This window comes from Curcuma longa, unplaced genomic scaffold (genome assembly GCF_044706935.1).
Source record: "Curcuma longa cultivar G26 ecotype Majalengka, Jawa Barat unplaced genomic scaffold, ITB_CL_G26_1.1 utg509_np1212_2302976_RagTag, whole genome shotgun sequence".
Classification (NCBI taxonomy): Eukaryota; Viridiplantae; Streptophyta; class Magnoliopsida; order Zingiberales; family Zingiberaceae; genus Curcuma; species Curcuma longa.
In genome coordinates this window covers 116662-135123 of record NW_027435603.1, presented here as the reverse complement: position 1 = coordinate 135123, position 18462 = coordinate 116662, and the positions used below count along the sequence as shown (strand labels likewise).

General features: G+C 41.5%; 1 protein-coding gene and 1 pseudogene across 1 annotated transcript; one reads left to right on the top strand and one right to left on the bottom strand.

Moving 5' to 3' along the window:
• The first annotated feature begins 9470 nt into the window (after window positions 1–9470).
• On the top strand, window positions 9471–12242 carry LOC141820507 (protein LONGIFOLIA 1-like; annotated as a pseudogene).
• Window positions 12243–13964: 1722 nt separating this feature from the next.
• On the bottom strand, window positions 13965–17507 carry LOC141820595 (GDP-mannose 3,5-epimerase 1). Its single transcript, XM_074707934.1, has 7 exons — window positions 17399–17507; window positions 16400–16816; window positions 15347–15440; window positions 15077–15206; window positions 14872–15004; window positions 14497–14704; window positions 13965–14395 (listed from the first exon to the last, which is right to left on the bottom strand). Exons 2-7 carry the CDS (start codon window positions 16813–16815, stop codon window positions 14240–14242), a joined length of 1137 nt encoding a protein of 378 aa, XP_074564035.1. The 5' UTR covers window position 16816; window positions 17399–17507; the 3' UTR covers window positions 13965–14239.
• Between the last annotated feature and the right edge of the window lie 955 nt (window positions 17508–18462).

Sequence of the window (18462 nt, the reverse complement as noted above, 5' to 3'; positions counted from 1 at the left end):
TTGAAACTTGCCACGCGAGATTGCTCAATGAAAGGACTAAGGAGTGCTGCTCACTGTTGAAGAAAAAGTCAATTACATTCATTGCACCGTTGCAGATGATAACAATATCGTTGGAAATATTCGTTTGCTACTGAAATAATTATCATAAAGATTGTTGCAAAATCTTTACTGTAGATATATTTGTGACGAAGTATTAAAACCATCATAAAATCGTCAATAGAATTTTATGGCAATAGTAAGAAACGCAGTTTAAAAATCATTTTCTATCCTCAATGGGTGTGAGAGCTTATCATGGGAATAAGAAGATTGAGTTGAATGATGGGCTTCATGGATCGAAGCGGAACTATGATCGCTCTAAACTTTTAGATGATCACATCAAGCTTGATGAAGAATCGATCCGACGATTATGTGGCCCATGTATTGATTTATATTGTTGAAATTTAGTTTTTTTAATAGATAATGAATTGATATATGATATACCTACGTAAAGATTAAGTTACCTAGAGTTCATTTTTTTAATAATCTTTTGTTAATCCGGTATCTAAGTCTTCGGTTCGATTAATTCAGAAGGTGGATGACTTTCCCCGGTTTCCCTACCAGATAAATCCATAAGTACGAGCAAGTCTTGACGTAGTGGTCCAATATCATCAATAGTTTGAGCATCGCAAGTGTACGATATACTTTGTGAATGAGAATCGAACCCGCATTATAAAGATTAACCGCTGCACTGTGCTGGGGTGCCAAGTTCATTTTTTGTAAGTCTTATGATATGTAGGCGTTGTTGGTTATTTGACTTGTGTGAATAATTGTGCAGAGTCCACCAAGTATATAGATTGACTTGACGAGGTCAAGGGTTATGAAAGTTTGATGGTCCAAAACTTGTAAGATCGCAGAAGGATGATGCATCCTGTAGGATAAGGATCATTGGAGCATGACAAATCGAGAAAGAGATCTACTAAATGCAAAAAGGCTAGCTGAGGAACCATGACTTAAAGCCTATGAAAGATACAACTTAACAATAGAAGATCACAATACTTGAATATATTCCAAACAAAATGAGTAGGTAGATAAGCAACTTAGGTGGACTCAACTTAATTGATGAAAAATTGAAGAAAAAATAATAGATTTTGTGTGCATATACCTTGGATGCATGTAACAATTGGGAGTTGTCAACCAAGTAAAATGAAGATGTCTCTCTGGTTTAATTTTCTAATTATATTCTTTTTTTCGTTATGCACTATCTTCTATAAAACACTAATATTGCAAATGAATTTTAGTATTCACCTCCCTCTATCATACCGGCATTCCAATCCAATGGTCATTTTTAGTCTTATGTAATTAAGTGAGCAATGGATCATGGTTCATAGAGCATTTGAATATTATTTTGGGCATTGATCCACACCTTTTAAAGGTTATCATTGTTGTGTTCAAGTGCCCAAATTAAATCCAAAAGCTTAGATATCAAGGCCTCTATTCAGTCTTTAAAGCTCTAGCTACCAATAATTTTCTTCTCTCACTTGTGTTTCATTTCATCTCTTAAAAAGAGATTGTGAGGTGTTATTTAAGCTCACATATCTTATCTTTAATTCAAACCTTGTTACTAAGGTTCTAAGAACTATTTCAACATGCTTTGATTAGCACATTGCAAAGGGCTCTCTAACTCATGAGGTTTTGTTCTGTTTTTGAGCTTTCTAGTTTGAAATGTTTCATCCTCACGTAGATCTCTGTAGCTTGTGAGAATTTATTCTCAATTGGTAGAGTTGTACTATATATTACTCATTTAAAGAAGTGGGTTTTGCACTTAGTGAGTATCGACATACTTGAAGATTTCCCACAGATATGCGTACGATTCATCATTCCATTGTGTCTGAAACTTAGTGAGGCCGGTGTTACATCTCTCCCCGTTCACTGCATTTTGATGCCAAGCAGATATTACCAAATTCCAAGGAAAAAGTTCGATTGATACCGTTTCCTTTTGTTCTTTTGCGTGATGTGGTCATATGTCTACATGAACTAGAAGATCACAAATGGGAGCTGTAACAATATGTACAACATATCCTAATTTGTCAATTGCCATATCGCACAACTTTCAATTGTGATGCTATTGCAACTGTTGATCATGGTGCAGCAGGGAAGTGATTTTAAACTTTATGAGAGTATCAATGTGAGTCAGATGGAGTCACTCTGCAATCGATGGCAAACTTCGAGTAGGGTGCCGATGGGCAGGTTAGATGGGTCACCTCCTGGAAGTAGGATACTCCAGGGACCAGCATGCTCAGCTAAACTCCAAAACACTGAGAATTTGAAGGTCCACCTCAGTGCAAAACACGCAGCAGATGTTTCTGCACTCCTCTTCAATGCTCATTCAGTCTTATGCTCGTCTTGAAGGCCGATACTGTCCTCGTTTCGTGATCTAGCACAATCAGCTGATGTCATCCGAACATCAATTAAAGCGCTATAGCTGCATAATAATGGCGAACTATTAAGATGGTAATTCCTGTTTTCAACATTGCAGACGAATCATTGTTTGCGGTGGCAATGAATTAAGCCTATTGTGCTCGATAGGTTATTGGGACCATCAGCCCTAGCAAGGATCCAAGTTACTAAACTTTGGAGGCAGCAACTCATCATAGCAACTAGCAAGACATGCAGCTTGGTCCTACGCTGCCATTCACTGTTGTTTTAGACTTTGCCACCTTTGATACATCAATCCAATATTCCAACGAACACAGGAATTCAAGCCTCAGCTACATGATAATGCTCAGCCCAGCAGTTAATGAATCTTATTCAATACCTACCTAATACAGCAATTCTCTCATCGTAGCGGCTTGAATGGCTTATGTCTATAAAATTTTACCTGATTTGGTCACAGACTAGCAGTTGGTTCAGTCTCACGCAGAAAAAAGGAGTAAGCTTGTGATTTTCGAAATTTGCTCAAAAATGGCTGCCAGCGTGTGAGAAAAACAAATTGAAGATTCTTGATATCAGCTCGAAAGATGGTTCAGTGAAGTTTTCCTACACATGGAAGGAAAACTGTTTGCCATCATAAACGAATACAATTTTTTTATATACCCAATTCAGTCGTTGACGCTCTGATGATCCTGTATTAAGTATTGGAGATTAGCTCATCTTCTGGCAATAGCAGTGGCTGCTTATATGTCATTAATCCTGCTAATAGATACTGCGAGTGTGTCAGCTTGATTGATTGACCTGACGCTCAGCTCCAATAATGAGCCACCTAGATTGTGGCGCGAATCTTTGTCCTCCCGCTTTAGTCCACCTGTTGATTCCCGATTGGTTGCATATAAGCCTTCAGCAAGGACACAGCTGACACTTCTTACAGCCGTCCTTCACTTGATGACGATATGTTCATCCACGTTGAGTGATGCCAATCGTTGTCACTCATATCACAAGAAATGATCGAGTGGGTTAAAGTCATGACCTTCCGTTTCTTCTGACCCTGTGTTTTCTTTGGAGACATGAAAGCATTAGCTTACCATTTATTGCTCCATGTTGAAAGAGTTTTCAAGTCTGAAAAATTAATTAATTTGAGGAACACACATTGACCCAGTACAGGCCTGTCTTCAATATTTGCATGCATTGGTGGATCAGTTGGCCACCACAAGAAATTGTAGCTGGCTGCGCTGGCCAGTTCATCTGCGATGTACATTCATTGAATTTCTAGGAATAAATTCAAATGCAGTCAAATCTGCATAGATTATACTTGTTAGGTAAGTTGGCATCAGCATAGTATTGCCAACGCATGAGCTTTCTTCTCAAGAGTTTGCTCCACCACCTTCTATTATTCCCTCTTCTGTTCTGCCAATCTCTTATCCACAAGTCCAAGAAGAGCCATGTGAGGTGGGCACAGGGCACCATTCCACAGAAAAAAGGAAAAAAAAAATCACAATAATGTTGGTTAATTGGTTTCACTTTCCCAAACATGGAGTGAGAAGGCCACCAACCACCCATTGTTTGGGTTTATCCATAAACGAATTAGGAGGAAGATAATCTATTTTTAATAAAAAAAAAAAGAGACATGATGACCCCTCGTGTTCATCACATCCTTTGTTTTTCAATACCAAGCCCTGTGAGGGCCACCTCCATTCCTGCCATGCGATTGCTTTCTTCTCTCCAAAGATTCCCTAATTAGCAAACAACGCCCCAGTTGCTGCTGAAACACATGGCCACTCTTGAAGTTGTGGATTATTTAGGTAGGTGCCAAAGCAAAGATGATGCTTGGAGACCAGAAAACGTGGGAAGATAGGATGTGCGTCCATATAGAGATGTCACGTTGACTCTCCATGTGTCGATTGATCAATCGATCGCTCCATAAAGATAAAAATGATAAGAATTATAACTTGGTCGAATGCAGCAGACAGAAGGTTTGCGAAATGTTCAGAGCAGTCATACACAAGAAACCTTCAGAATACATATATAACAGATACTTGTTGTTAGCTTTCCATGACTTGGCTTTCTGCAAACCATGTTTAATTACTAAATCACCTTATTATATTTTGCTTTCTGTATGTGTTGGTCATGATTTGTGGCTCTTCAACATGTCTCAAGAAGCTGAAGCAACAATTTGTATCCTCGTCAACTATATTATACATAAAATAGACTCCAAAAATCAGGCACACCTATGGCTATGTGAAAGTTTAGTAGTCACAATTAATGGTTAGGCTTACTCATACATGCCTAACTCTGGCATCTGTAGTAACCACTGAATCAACTTCGAGCCCCAAATACTCATGCATGGCTTCACATCCATAATCGATTCTTATTTTATGACAGCTTAGCCAACTATTCTTCATTGCTTCGTCGTACACTCTTGAAGCAAAGGAATAGAATAGGATGAAGCAGAGCATCCTCTAATATTAAAGATAGTACCGAGCAAATCTTGCTAGTTTTTTGTCAGGAAGATCATGCTCGTAGGGTCTCTGTTATGAAACTCAGTCTACAAAGGAGAACTTTCAACTGTTTTTCTTTTAAAATGCAGTGTGGGACTGACTGCAGCCCATTTTCCATCATTGGCACAAGTTTCATCCCGGTCGAAACACAAGCCCATACAGTACCATAGGATCCCTTCATCGCTTCATTAATAATAGAGACTTTATGAGATATACACAGAGAAAAGGAGGCAGTCTCCTCTCGTTATTCGTAGCCGTGCAGTAGCTGCCCCAACTTATTATACTCGCTCACTTTTATCTTCAGGTACAATGGAATGTGAGAGGGCAGTGGCTATACTAAGGTTGGGGAACGTGCCGTCTGCCCTCAGAGTTTGCGCCATCTACATTCACTTCACCAGCTCATGGGAAGCAGCGAAACGGCATCTAACCCTTTTTATTATTTTAAAGACCACCCACCCCTTCTCGGTTTCCTTCCTCTGCAGTTCAATGGATTGAACGGCTTGAGGCTAGAGATCGAGCGGACGGGCTCTTCATGATTGCCTAGAGTGGGTGTAGCTGTGGTGGTGATCAGAGCTGCACGTTGCTGCCTGCCTGAATGCATGTGGGTGGGATCAACCAAAAAATCTTTCATGTTTAAGGGGCGCATAAAGATGTGATATGACAGTAACTGGGCGAGAGAATAGGAGAGATGCTCAGGCACTGAGCAAGGGGCGATGACGACGCCCTCTCGAGTTTTTAATATAAGAGATATCGAGATATGAAAATGAGGAACGAACTGGACAATAATATAATCTTTCATTCTCTTAATATGAAATAATACACTGTCTCTGTACTCACGCGATACAAAAAAAGAGTAGGGCGGATAAATTAACTATAAACAAAGCATGGAGTTGGAATCACCGGAGAAGCAAATGTTGGATACACAGGTGGAAAAGGAAGGGCACTGGGTCACTTTGGGGGATCCTTAGAGCTAGCCTTTTGCTTTGTCTCTATCTGTGCTGGAAGGAAGGTGGGTGTGACTGCCATCTCCATGGGAGTTGAGCATAACCTAAGCAAAGAATGTTGAAATATGTTGCACAAACGCTGCACTTGTATAATTATGTAAACAAAAGCATGATCTCACTTAAAGGGAGCTGGCTCTGTCTACAGATGCACATTTTGCTCACTGATGGGGTGACTAAGTAACTAAATGAGCTAGCGAACAGTAGTTAATTATATCCCTGGCTCATTCATGCATTCCTTGTTTAAATGATGTATCGTGTTCTTGAGTCAAATGGACAGATGAAATCTAGCGAACTCGTGCTTCTTATCTAGAATCAAATCACATGATTGCAAGTCTCTTTGAATATACGTGTGTGATGTGATGTTGTATCTATCTCAATTCGGTGCTAACATTGATCTTGTTTGCTAGTTGAATGGGGCACCAATTTTACTGTATTTGAGAACAATGAATTCGCAACAGCTGTTAAATATTCGAGTTTAATATACTTCGCTTATATGATATTTTTGTTTATGCCTTTTTATTCACAAGGGAATTAAGAGAGCTTAATCTTTCTTAATGATATTAAATGATCTTGTTTACCATTTAGGATGATAGCATCTGTGATTTAAATCAAGGAGGCCAGTTTGCTATTGCAGAATTCTGGGATCAGATTGTTCTTTTTGGAATCTCTTTTTTTTTTTTTAAAAAAAAAAATCATGTTTATTCTAATCAATTTGAATACCCAATCTAATTGAGTCCTTGTGCCAGGGAACCGCATGCGCCGGACATGATTCAATTTGTCTGCCTTATATTTTGAGCTTCCCAAAATCATCGTGTTGCAATTTGATTGGTTGGGTGTTGACACATCCACAAAGTAGCCTTTAGGGTTCATGGGCAAATCAAACACAAATAAATATAAATATAAATATAAATATATATATATATATATATATATATATATATATATATATATATATATATACACGATTAATTATGGGGAGACTGATTCAGTTCTACAAAAATTTTCTATCGACCACCCGAATAAATCAGTAAGCACTCACAGTGGTCCATCTAGACGACCCATTTTTTCCGACCCACTATTCACTGGAGGGGAAATCGGCCTGTAGTACTATGCAGTTGAGTTTTGAATCGAAAATTTATAAGATTCGTCGTCGAGACTTTAACCGCTACACCATTTCTCAGGCAGTTCTATATATCTTTGTTTGAGGTGGTGTTTACCTAGTAGTTAGGAGGCCAACTCATTCTACTTGAACACATCTAATATTTATAGTAATGAATCATAAAAGTCTACATATCGTGTTAAATATTATTGATGGAATCTGTCCTCGTGCTCATGCCACTCCTCCTCCTTCCTCCTCAGAGTCGTGACTAAATCCGTCCTTCGGTCGATCGAACATCGGCATCTTGTGAACCGTGCAAAAGCACGTCCGCAAGGGTTGGCATTGTCAACATGACCCCTCCGATGATCAAGTCAACTCCAAGCTGAGAGAGGTGAAGCTCGCATGTACAAGAGAGAGAGAGAGAGAGAACGAGAGAGTGCTTCAAGAAAAAAGACAAGCTTCCGCTTGAGAGAAGAAAACCATATATTTACCTACCATCGTAGCTTCTTATATAACAGAGCACAAGGTTGGACATTAAAGGGGATAACGGTTGAATCGTACGTCAGACTTGATCAAGCCATTAGCCAAGTGTCGCCATCATTAATAATTTCAACCTTCAACTATTATCTCAGGGATTATGGTAATTATTGATGATGCAGGGTCATGACTGATCCGGTCTAAGATCAAGTGATGGAATGACTCATCAAAGTAATCACGATCGAGTACTTTCGATCGATTGGATATTGATTATGTTGATTTTCTTGACGTTTGGAGGTGGGCTTTGCTCTATAAGTTGAGAGGTCGACTCTACTCGTCAGGTCAGGAGATTGGAGAAATTACTTACTTACTTAAAAATGGAGAAAATGAAAAACAAAAATGAACAAAAAAAAAAAGAGAATAATGGAACTTACTTGCTGATGCTATAATTGGTTACTTTTAAATAGAAAATGAAAGGATGACCTTTGTACCCAAAGGATACACCTCTTTCCTCTTGATCGAGAGGACATACTTTTTTTTAGAGAACACATCTCTTGATGATTAACGCTTTAATAACTACCATGTTGAATCAGAGTTCCAAATAGAGGGGACCAAACCCCAAATAAATTTGACTTGAGGTCTTCTAACAAGGGTTGACTTGACTGGAACTCATTTTGACCACACCCAAGCTCATCTTGATTTTGACTTTCAGCTTAGTTTGACTTTTGACTTGACTATCCATGTGGTGGCGACTTTCTTAACCACAGAAAAATTTATTCATTAATTTATTGAAATTGAGAGTCAATCTTTATCTTTAGATATCTAAAAAATTAAAAAAAATCTTTGAACATGCTCTACCGCTACACCATAATCTTGGGTGTCTTTAACCTAAAATCTTTGAACATACAAGTGACATGTCAACCTACAGTGAAATCATATAGGAATGATTTACTGATTTGGGGTAAATCCATTGTCACAAGGTATCAAATATTAAATAAAATTTATATTTTATTACATGATAAATATGATAATAGGCCCAAATTTGAATTCAAAGTTATAAACTTTAAATTTTAAATTTTTATTTAACTTTTAGCTCAAATAGAGAATAACGTGAGATTATTTCTAAAAGCTCAAATTTTCCATGTTGGAAAAGATAGATCATCATCTACTCTTTTAGCCATGCCATCTTGACATACAATATATTAACTGCATAGTAACACTAAAATCTTATTTTATATAGAGATAGTACTGGCTCGAAGTGGGCCATTTGGGTAACAAGGTTTACCAAGTATTTGTCCTGAGATTAAACCGGCAGTAAATAAACGCTGATGCGGCCACCGAGAAGTAGTCACACTCCTGCTTCTTGGACGCGGTGCGACAAGGATGGTTGCCCATGCCAAGTTCAGCCGAACCGTCCCTTTTGCGCGTCACGTGCTACGGTGATGTCACGCCAGATCTTGTGAATCGCGTAAGTGTCCCCATCCATTACCATTACACTCTCCCACACCACCTAATATAATTAATTGCTTAAGCCCGCTTAATTTAATGATCGCTGGAGTCGATATTAGTACGGAGGAAGCAGTAATAAATGAGATTCAATTTACAGCTTGCCTCGAAGTGGTAAGTCTGAGTGCAAGTCTAGTTGCGTTGCGTTAAGATAGAGAGGGAGCACTGCGTGTCGTCGTCATGCGGTCAAATTAACTCGGCCTGGGCTCCGAGGGCATAAACGAGCGAACGCCCCTCGCTTTCGCTTTCGCTTTCTGGGTTCTGACACTGCATTTTACTCTGCGGACAGGCTACACAAGAATCTACGTGCCCCATTCCTGAACGGCTGAGCTCCAACCATTAAGCGAAACCACGTCACGCGGACGCATCCGTTTATTGTTCCTTGCATAGGGGCATTCTCGTCAATGTGCCGCCCATCGCCAACGCTTTAAAAAACCAACGGGAGTTGCGATGAATGAACGAGGAGCACAGGCTTCCCATGTGTGAGCGGGAGAGGAGTGAGTTGGAGTTGGGAAGCAGAGGAAGCTGTTGACGAGGAAAAGCAAGGAGGAATGTTGATGGAGATGACGCCCGGCGTCGTCAGCCATGGAGGAGTCCTCGAGGAGCAGCGCCTCGAGCGGCAGATCGGCTGCATGGCTGGGTTCCTCCATCTGTTCGATCGCGGACACATCGTCGTCGGCAGGCGTGGCTTCTCGGCCCGCCCGCTCACCACCCCTTCGGTGAGATTTGTCTCCATGGGTGGAGGTTTTTTTTTTAGTTTTTATTTGGTGTTCTAATGGGCGGATGGACGGTTGCAGATTGCCGGGTCGAGTTCGCCGTCGACGAGATCAGATTCTTCTTTGCCGTCGTTGTATAAGGAGAGCCAGCCTCCTCCTCCCTCTTCGCCGGAGATATGCCCTTCCTCCCCAGAAATCCGCGCAGAGACACCCGCCCGGCGGTCACTTCCCCTGCCGCTCCAGGTCTTTGAGACCTGCGACGGAGGGAAGACGTTGTGGAGGATCCGCGAAGGTCCAAGGCTCTCTCTCGACAGCCGCGCGGTGATTGACGCGAAGGGAAAGCTCCATCGGCGCCAGATCCAGACGGCTGCTAAGGTTAACACCGGAGCCCAATCTGACGCCTCCGAAGCAGGGGAGGAGCAGAGGCGATCTACCAGCGTCGTTGCGCGGCTAATGGGGCTAGAGGGTCTTCCGAGCCATTGCCACGAAGGGGGAGCTGAGACAGATGGGGCCAAGCTCCGGCGATCTTCCTCTGAGTCACGCGTCCGGAAGGATCCATCGTGCAACGGCTTCGTCGACGTGAGCTTGATCCGAAATGAACTTCCGGCCCCGGCGAAATCTGAACAGATCTCCACCGAGGAGTTCTTTAAGTCGGTCAGTCTGGCCAAGTTCAAGCTCAATAACACGAGGAAGGCAATGCCGCCATCGAAAAACGCACAGCTGCCGCCACTACAGCGGAAGGTCTTCGACGCCGAGGACTTCTTCCCGGATCCAAAGCGTCCTGGGACGCTCTATGGGGAGATCGAGAGGCGGCTAAGGATGCGAGGAATCCACGAACCTGCGAAGGACATGGAGACAGTAAAGCAAATTTTGGAGGCGCTTCAGCTAAGGGGACTCCTCCACTTCAACCCTTCTCACATCGTCAATGGCCGCTGCAGTTCCTACAACAACCAGCGCCGGATCCAAGAAGACGCTCCAATCGTCATCATGAAGCCTGTAACGAAACCCCTACGAGGGCCGACAAGCGAGTTGCCTACGCTTCCGCCCAAAAGCGGCGCTGCACGCCAAGTCCCGCCACTTCTCCATCGGGAGCGCTCGCCAGTCGATCGTCTCGTGAGTGTAGGAAATGGGCGGAGGAATCGAACGCCGAAGTCATCGGAGAGCCCGAGCTCGCCGGTGAACCGGCGACCACAAAATACGGTGGTCCACAAGAGTTCGCGGGCACAAAGGAGGACCTCGCCAGGCGTATCCCCAAAGTCTAGTCCAAAGAGATTGGGGCCGGATTCTGTGGCTATGCTATCGCCGAGAAGCCGGCGGCTGACGGATCCATCTTCCGAGGAGAGGGCTTATTCACAGGCGGAGGACGATAACTACACCACGTATTCCAAAAACAGCGCTATTGCGTCCTCTCAATTGGACGTCATGGTACAATTGCCTTTTCGCTCCTGGAGAAACTATTTCAATTAACTAAATATTGTTGTAAAATGCGAGGTTTGGTGCTGCAGAGAACGAAGGCAGAGGAGTACAGAGGACGAAATATCCTGGAGCGCTGCGACAGGCTCGTGCACAGCATCGCGGCCTTCACCGGGACGGAGCAATCCACGGAGTCGGACCTGCAACCAAGCCCCGTTTCCGTACTCGATTCGTTCGCATTCCTCGGCGAGGAGGGCTCGCCCTCCCCCCTAAGCAAGCGCTTCATCGACTTCAAAGGTACTCCTCCCAATACCCTATTCCTCGATCTCCTGTTGGCCCGATTTTGTGGATCATCACAGTAAAAGCCTAATCCTATCCACAGATCCTCTGACGGACGACAGGGTGGAGTCACAGTGGTCCTCGATCGAATCAACCATCGGAGGGGAGGCGGACGGCGGACTGGAGGATGTGGATCCCGATTACGCCTACGTCTGTGAGGTCGTCCGCGCATGCGACCGCTCCGCGCATGCGACCGCTACGGCGACGCGTGCGCCTCCGTGTACGCGATCCTGGAGAAGCGCCGAACTGGCGACTCGCGCATGGCCGGCCGTCTCCACCGCCGCCTCGTTTTCGACACGGTGGCCGAGATCCTCAACCGGATGCGCCGGGTGTCCCCTTGGGACGCCTTTTCGCGTGTCGTCAGCTCCCCTCTGGCACCGCGCAGGGAGGAGGTGCTACTTCGACAAGTATGGACAGATATACTTCGCTTACGCGAGCTGGCATCGGCGGCGGAGTGCGGCATGGAGGACGCCGCCGTGGGCGGCGCGGTGCGGAAGGACATCGATGGGAGGACGAGCGACGGATGGTCCCAGCCGGGCCCCGCACTGTCCGACACCGTCCTTCAGATCGAGAGGCTAATCTTCAAGGACGTCGTCGGGGAGACAATCCGCGATCTCGCCACCGCTCGCCGCCTCGTTCCCCGCCGCAAGCTTGAATTCTAAGATCCAAAATCAAAATCTCGCGGTTGGATCGAGTTTGAACGGTGCCGATGTAACAACAGTTGTAACAGTCACATTTTGTAAGCTAATTCCTTTCACAAGGCACTTGGCCAGGTTGATATGGGCCCCTGCCGTCTGCGGATGAGACCGACGGAGGGAGGCGCGAAAAATATGGAACTGTTTTTGTGGCGGCAACGCCAATTCCAGAAACTGCCTAACGTTGAGGCAGTCATATGGTGTGTTGTCTTAGGTGTCGGTTGCAACGCCCATGCCCACCCGCTTACTACAATAAGACGCGGTAGGCCCCTGCTGCGCTCAATTATCTCCATTTTTGCGTACGATGGGGGTCCATTAACACGCACTGCGCTTTTAGAATTACGTTGTTCTTCGTTCTTGGCTTGGTTGGGCAGATTTAAGTGGTTTTACCAAACTACTTATGCTATGGACAATTTCATGTGATTCTCGCTGCAGGATCAGGCAGTGAATTGCATCAGGTTGAATAAATTTGAACTGATGGATACAAGGACTCTTGGGGCTATGTGAATTAATGAGTTGAGGAGGGAAGGAGGTATTTGTTAATTCGAAATGAATAGCTGGTGCTTGGGCATTTTGAATCTGATTATGGTTGCTGAGCTTGCTTGTGTGCTATTTCGAAGGGACGAACTATGTGTATATTACTAGCAAGTAAAGAACATGGTTTTTCTTGCTGACTACATATCATTAGATCTCATGGTTTTTCAACTCGTTCATACGGAATCCATCGGAAGCTAGAACTTTGGCTAGAAAAATGATTCCATTTCAATTGTCAAAGGCTATCATAAGTCATCCTGACTGCTACTTTTTACCCTGATAGAGTGATTGCCTTGCGATAGTAGTGATAGGTTAAGCATTTGGAGTTCGAGATTCAACTACAATGAATTTACGAGGATTATTTCTAAAATAGATAACGGATGCAATGGTTAGATTTGTTATTTGTGCTTCTTCGATGTGATCAATGAAAAACTTCCATTGAATCAGATTGGTCATTTCAAGATTAGTCGACCCTAAACATGATTGCTAAATAGGATGGGTACTACTTGGGAATAATTCCTCAAGGAGGATATTTTTCTTCAGCTTTTATTGAGATTCAACCCTTATCCATTATAATAATATCTGTTTCGCAGTAACCAATTTAATTCTACCTCTATAACAAATGGTTTAGATTCTTCAACAAAAAGATGGAATTTGCCACCTCAGTAGCCCCACACGGTCGGCTTCACGATCATATATGAAGAGGTAAATCGGGAAGTTACAGTTGGCCAATACGGAAAGACATTATCTCGGTTTTGCCGAGATTCGATCATTATCCACTTCAACAAGTCTGTTCCATACTAACCAACTCAATCATACCTTAGGTCAAATGGTTCACATTCTTACATCATTATCCACTACATCACATTTATTTTTTAATATTCATTGCAGCTATATAACAATTAAGTCTTCCAACATCTTGATTTAACCAACTCGTGAGATAGAATATAGATTAGGGTTTATGACTATCTAATGTTGAAGGAAAAAAACAAGTAAAGGGAAGAGAAACGAGGAGAAGAAGATGAATGTGGAAGGAAGAGGAGATAGCAATGTGTATCTTTCGCAATAGGATAGACTGGAATCGTAGAAGATGAAACAACTGGGTAGGAGTTTGGAGAAGAATGGAGCATCACCAATAGAATAGAGCTTGTATATTTCTTCATATCAGGGATGGATAAAAAGGTGGATATTTGAGTTAATCAGACAGGATCGCAAATGAGCCCACTCTTGTGAGGACACAGATGAAATTAGCTATTCTCATAAACTCCAAAGAGTCAAACTTGCATCAAGCAAGAATTGCACCAATAAATATGATTACATGTCTCTGCAGGTGTATATTACACACATAGATTCCATATACGGATGGCGTCAGCCTAGTAACAAAGCCTAATCATCAAAATAACATAAGCACCTCGATGCATAATACTAATAGTGCAGAACAAATTCACTATTTCAATTCTATTGTTTCACTGTATATACTCCCAGAGCAATTAGCTAACATTAACGTCTGAAAGTTACTAGTGATAAATTGTGGGTGGGGAGATGTTCATTCTTGTCCATCAGCTGCACGAAGGGAACCAAGCTGCACCGGTGCTTGTGTTCCAACAACCTTTGATGATCCATAAGCGGACACATCATGTCCCTGAGTTTTTTCCTTTTCAATTTGGTCCTTTATCCAAAAATATGTAATTCTCAGGCCATCCTGTGGAAATGAAATAATTATGCATCGTTAAGCTCCAATTTGTTCATCAGAAAAACACAAGAAATAATCAGGACTGAAAGATTTATTTGCATAACATGTACCTTGAGTTTCATGGTTGGAGCCCAACCAAGCTTCTCTTTGATCAAAGAGTTGTCAGAGTTGCGACCACGGACACCCTCAGGACCCGGAATGTGATGGATTGGAAGGTTCTTATCTTCAAAGCTAAGTACTATTTCAGCCATCTCATTCATGCTCACCATTTCATCACTACCTATGTTCAAGGGTTCTCTGAAGTCTGATTTTGTCAATCTGAACAGACAAAAATAAAAGAGAATGTTAGGTGTAACTTCTAAATCAAGTATCAAAGTTGCCCAATCTAAACCTTGAATGGGAAGTTGTCAGAATATCTAGACTTTGGATTCAAGTAATAGTACATCATTAACACATAAATAGATGGCATTTGTCGTGGTAATTACCTTAAAACACCTTCAACACATTCATCAATAAAGGTGAAAGATCGAGTTTGCAGGCCATCTCCCCACATCTCAAACTTATCTGTGGAAGTCAATGCTTTGCGGCAAAAGGCAGCTGGGGCTTTCTCCCTCCCACCTGTTACAGGAAAGTTTAAAAGTTATGATACTTCTATGGAGATTTTGTTGCAAATAACACATGATGGCGTACCTTTCCAAGTTCCAAATGGACCATAAATATTATGAAATCGTCCAATCCGACACTCAATGCCAAAGTCCTTATTGTAGTGCTTGCACAACTCCTCAGTGGCAAGCTTTTCCAGCCCGTAGGCATCTTGAGGCTACAGTGATCAAAATCAACTATTAGATTGTTATCACTTATCAAAATTGTAGTAAAAGCAAGAACTGACATTCTTAGTTAACTACTAGAGACAACAGATAAGATCAAGAATCACATTTTAATGTCTTTTCGATTACAAACCTCAGCAGGCCAAGCATCAGATTCCTTTAAGCTAACATTAGTCTCCAACTGCTTAAACTCAGGGTAGATGCAAGCGCTTGAAGCATAAAAGAACCTGCATGTATTCACATTCAAGTCGTATTTGTCTTAGCAAATTAGCATACAAGAGAATTTCACAAAAGTTGAATTTCATAAAATATTAAGCATGATCAACAGACATTAACATAAAGAAGAGAGATCAATCTTGATAAAATGAACATGAAAAAGAAAAAAAATAGTCAAGGATTAGCCAAAAGTATTACCATTAACCTCAAGGACACTGACTAGCATTCAACTTCATTCTGATAAGGTGTCAAAATGATGTAATGTGTGTTTGAGCAGGCGCAGAAGATATAAGTGGACCATGTAGGTCATGCTTGGTAAACTAGCAAGCGGGAATAAAGTGTAACCACCAATCCAAAGAACCAAAATTTTGTTGTCAACTGAATATTACTCATAGATCAGGTGCTCTTTTTGAACTTTTCCTGTGATTAATTCTGTTGATTTCATTTCACAAATCATTTGTCAAATATTTTTCTTGTATCATACAATAAGATTTTGATGGGCCAAGTAGGTCATGCTTGATAAAACTAACAAGCGGGATACAGTACAACCACAAATCCTAACTACCAAAATTTTGTCGTTGACTGAATACATTACTCAAATATTTGGTGTTCTTTTTCAACTTTTCATGTCATTAATTCTGCCAATTTCAATTCATGAAACATTTGTCAAATACTTGTGGAAAGTATCGTCACTCCTGAAAAAAGTGCCATCTTATGCTGAACAAAACTGCATGTTTTATTTTTCTTGTATTACACAGTAAGATCTTTATGGATACACACACAAAGGTACAATCTCCACAAGCATGATAGTCCTAGTCCTCATTATACTATTTAAACTCAACCATCTGCAGTTCGTCATCTTGGTAGACAGCAGAACCTATGTTGAGAATTTTTGAGTGCACATGTTTTAATGCAATAAGCATAAAACCAATAATTCAAATAGGAGAATAAAGATGAAACTATAAAGTACCTTTTCACACCATTAATCCTTGCAGCTTCAATCATGTTGAAACTGATCATAGTATTATTGTACATAATAACTGAATGATTGGACTGAATGAAACCCATTCCTCCCATATCAGCAGCAAGATTAAACACATGGTCTACTCCACTTGTGACCTTCAAACAATTATCCATGACCCTCAGATCAACAAGATGGAATTCATGACAGAACATATCCTCAGTCATGTGCTCATTCTTCTTCCAATCGGAAGCAATAATATAGTGACCTTCACTCTTCAAACGCCTTGCAATATGTGATGCAATAAAGCCACCAGCTCCTGTGATGGAGATCCGCAACTTCTCAGAAGGCCAGTATGCCTCCCTCTCCAAGTTCGAATAAGTGTATTCCCCATAGTCAGTCACATTATTTCCAGTGCTACCCATCCTGCAACATATTTTAAATATACACATTTTCAGAAAAATAAAGCATAACAGTTTCATGGAAAAAATAAAATACCTGTGAGTTGCTGTAAGTATTTCACACGAATAATTAAAAGAACAAGAACAAGCGAATTCCAATATTCAAAACGGCATAAGTATTCCCATATTAAAACCAGATTGTGAACAATCAATGACAACAGGACCAGAGAAACTCTCAAAGCGGGGCATGTTACGATGTCAACCTAACAGAAACATATTAAAAAAAATAGAAGTAAGGAAAATGGAATAATCTTGTCTATGAAGGAGAGGAACAATCAACAGCGTCGAGTTCAAATAAACGAAAGCACTCAGCTTAGTGACAAGTTACAGATCAGTTCAAGGTAAATTCCAAGTGTAATCAGGATCTACACAAGAAATAAATGCCCATCAGTTTGCAAGTTGAGCATTAGAAAATTAACAACCTATACCAAACAGCAATGTCATACGAATACGAATAACAATCCATACCTAAAAAAATCCATAAATCAAAAGATTGCCAAAGAGCATCATGAACAAACTTCAACCTCCGGGGAGCAAGGAGACTTACCTCAGCGGAAGGGAGGAAGAACTGAAGAAGAAGTCCGAGGGAGACGAACCAGAGAAAAGAGATGAGATCTCGGTGAGACTACTCGAGGTCCACGCCTCCTAATTTAAAGGAGAGCGGAAGCTTGAGGCTCCTCTGGCTTTCGGGTCCTGATATAAATTAAAGCGCATCTCCTTCGTTTAATGTTTTCCAGCTAATAAAATCGACATGTCAAATGGACTCACAAATAAAACTCTACACTGATTGGTCCCTTCTGTGAGACCCACATTGTCTATCCAATAGGATGCGATAGAGTGTACGAACTTGTGTTCAACACCGAATGGTAGTCGTTGGAATAGTTCGACGTCGGTGAAATGGGAAATGCTGCAATCGAATGATCCAACGGTAGATAAAATGTGGACGCGTTCAGATAGACAGAAATCCTACTGTGGGTGATAATTTAGGTAATTTTGTATATATATATATAGCCGCATCAAATAAGGTTTATTTTTAAAAATATGTCCATTTTGGGTGGGGGTCCCAATCCGATCAAATTCTAAAAATGTCATAAGAATATCTTTAGAATATTCTAGACAGATACTACATGCTCAATGATTCCAACTATGGTCGTTATTAAAATTACTGGATTATATATGGTATTTCCCTTTGGTCTAAATAATCATCAGTTGCCCGATGAAAGTTGTATTGGGCTAAGGAAAAGGCTGGCTTGAGTCTTCCAGCTCTCAAAGAGTTTGAACTCTGTATTATTTATGAAGATTCTGTGGAACTTACACAGTACAAAAGATTTATATAATTTACCTCAAACGATAATCCATCTGGGATACCCGTAGAAGGGGAGTACTCACTAATGCTGAAATAAATCATCAACTTTAGAGATCTATGTTGGACGGCTGGGTACAAAATGTGATTTTTAGCGTCAAGCAAATTTATGTATTGCTTTGGCTTAGATAATTTAGAAAATGAGGTACCTTCTAAATACTACTCCTTCTTGCTTTCACACTTTGATTTTAATAAAGATAGTCCGCATTCCATGGTTACAATCGCGGAACATCTGTGAGAAGATAAAT

Coding starts and splice junctions, on each gene's coding strand:
- LOC141820595 (XM_074707934.1), bottom strand. CDS start 16,815: ATGGGTAGCACTGGAAATAATGTGACTGACTATGGGGAATACACTTAT. Junction 15,005..15,076: donor TCCATTTGGAACTTGGAAAG/GTACGCCATCAT, acceptor TTCCTGTAACAG/GTGGGAGGGAGAAAGCCCCA. Junction 14,705..14,871: donor TGTGTTGAAGGTGTTTTAAG/GTAATTACCACG, acceptor TTGTCTGTTCAG/ATTGACAAAATCAGACTTCA.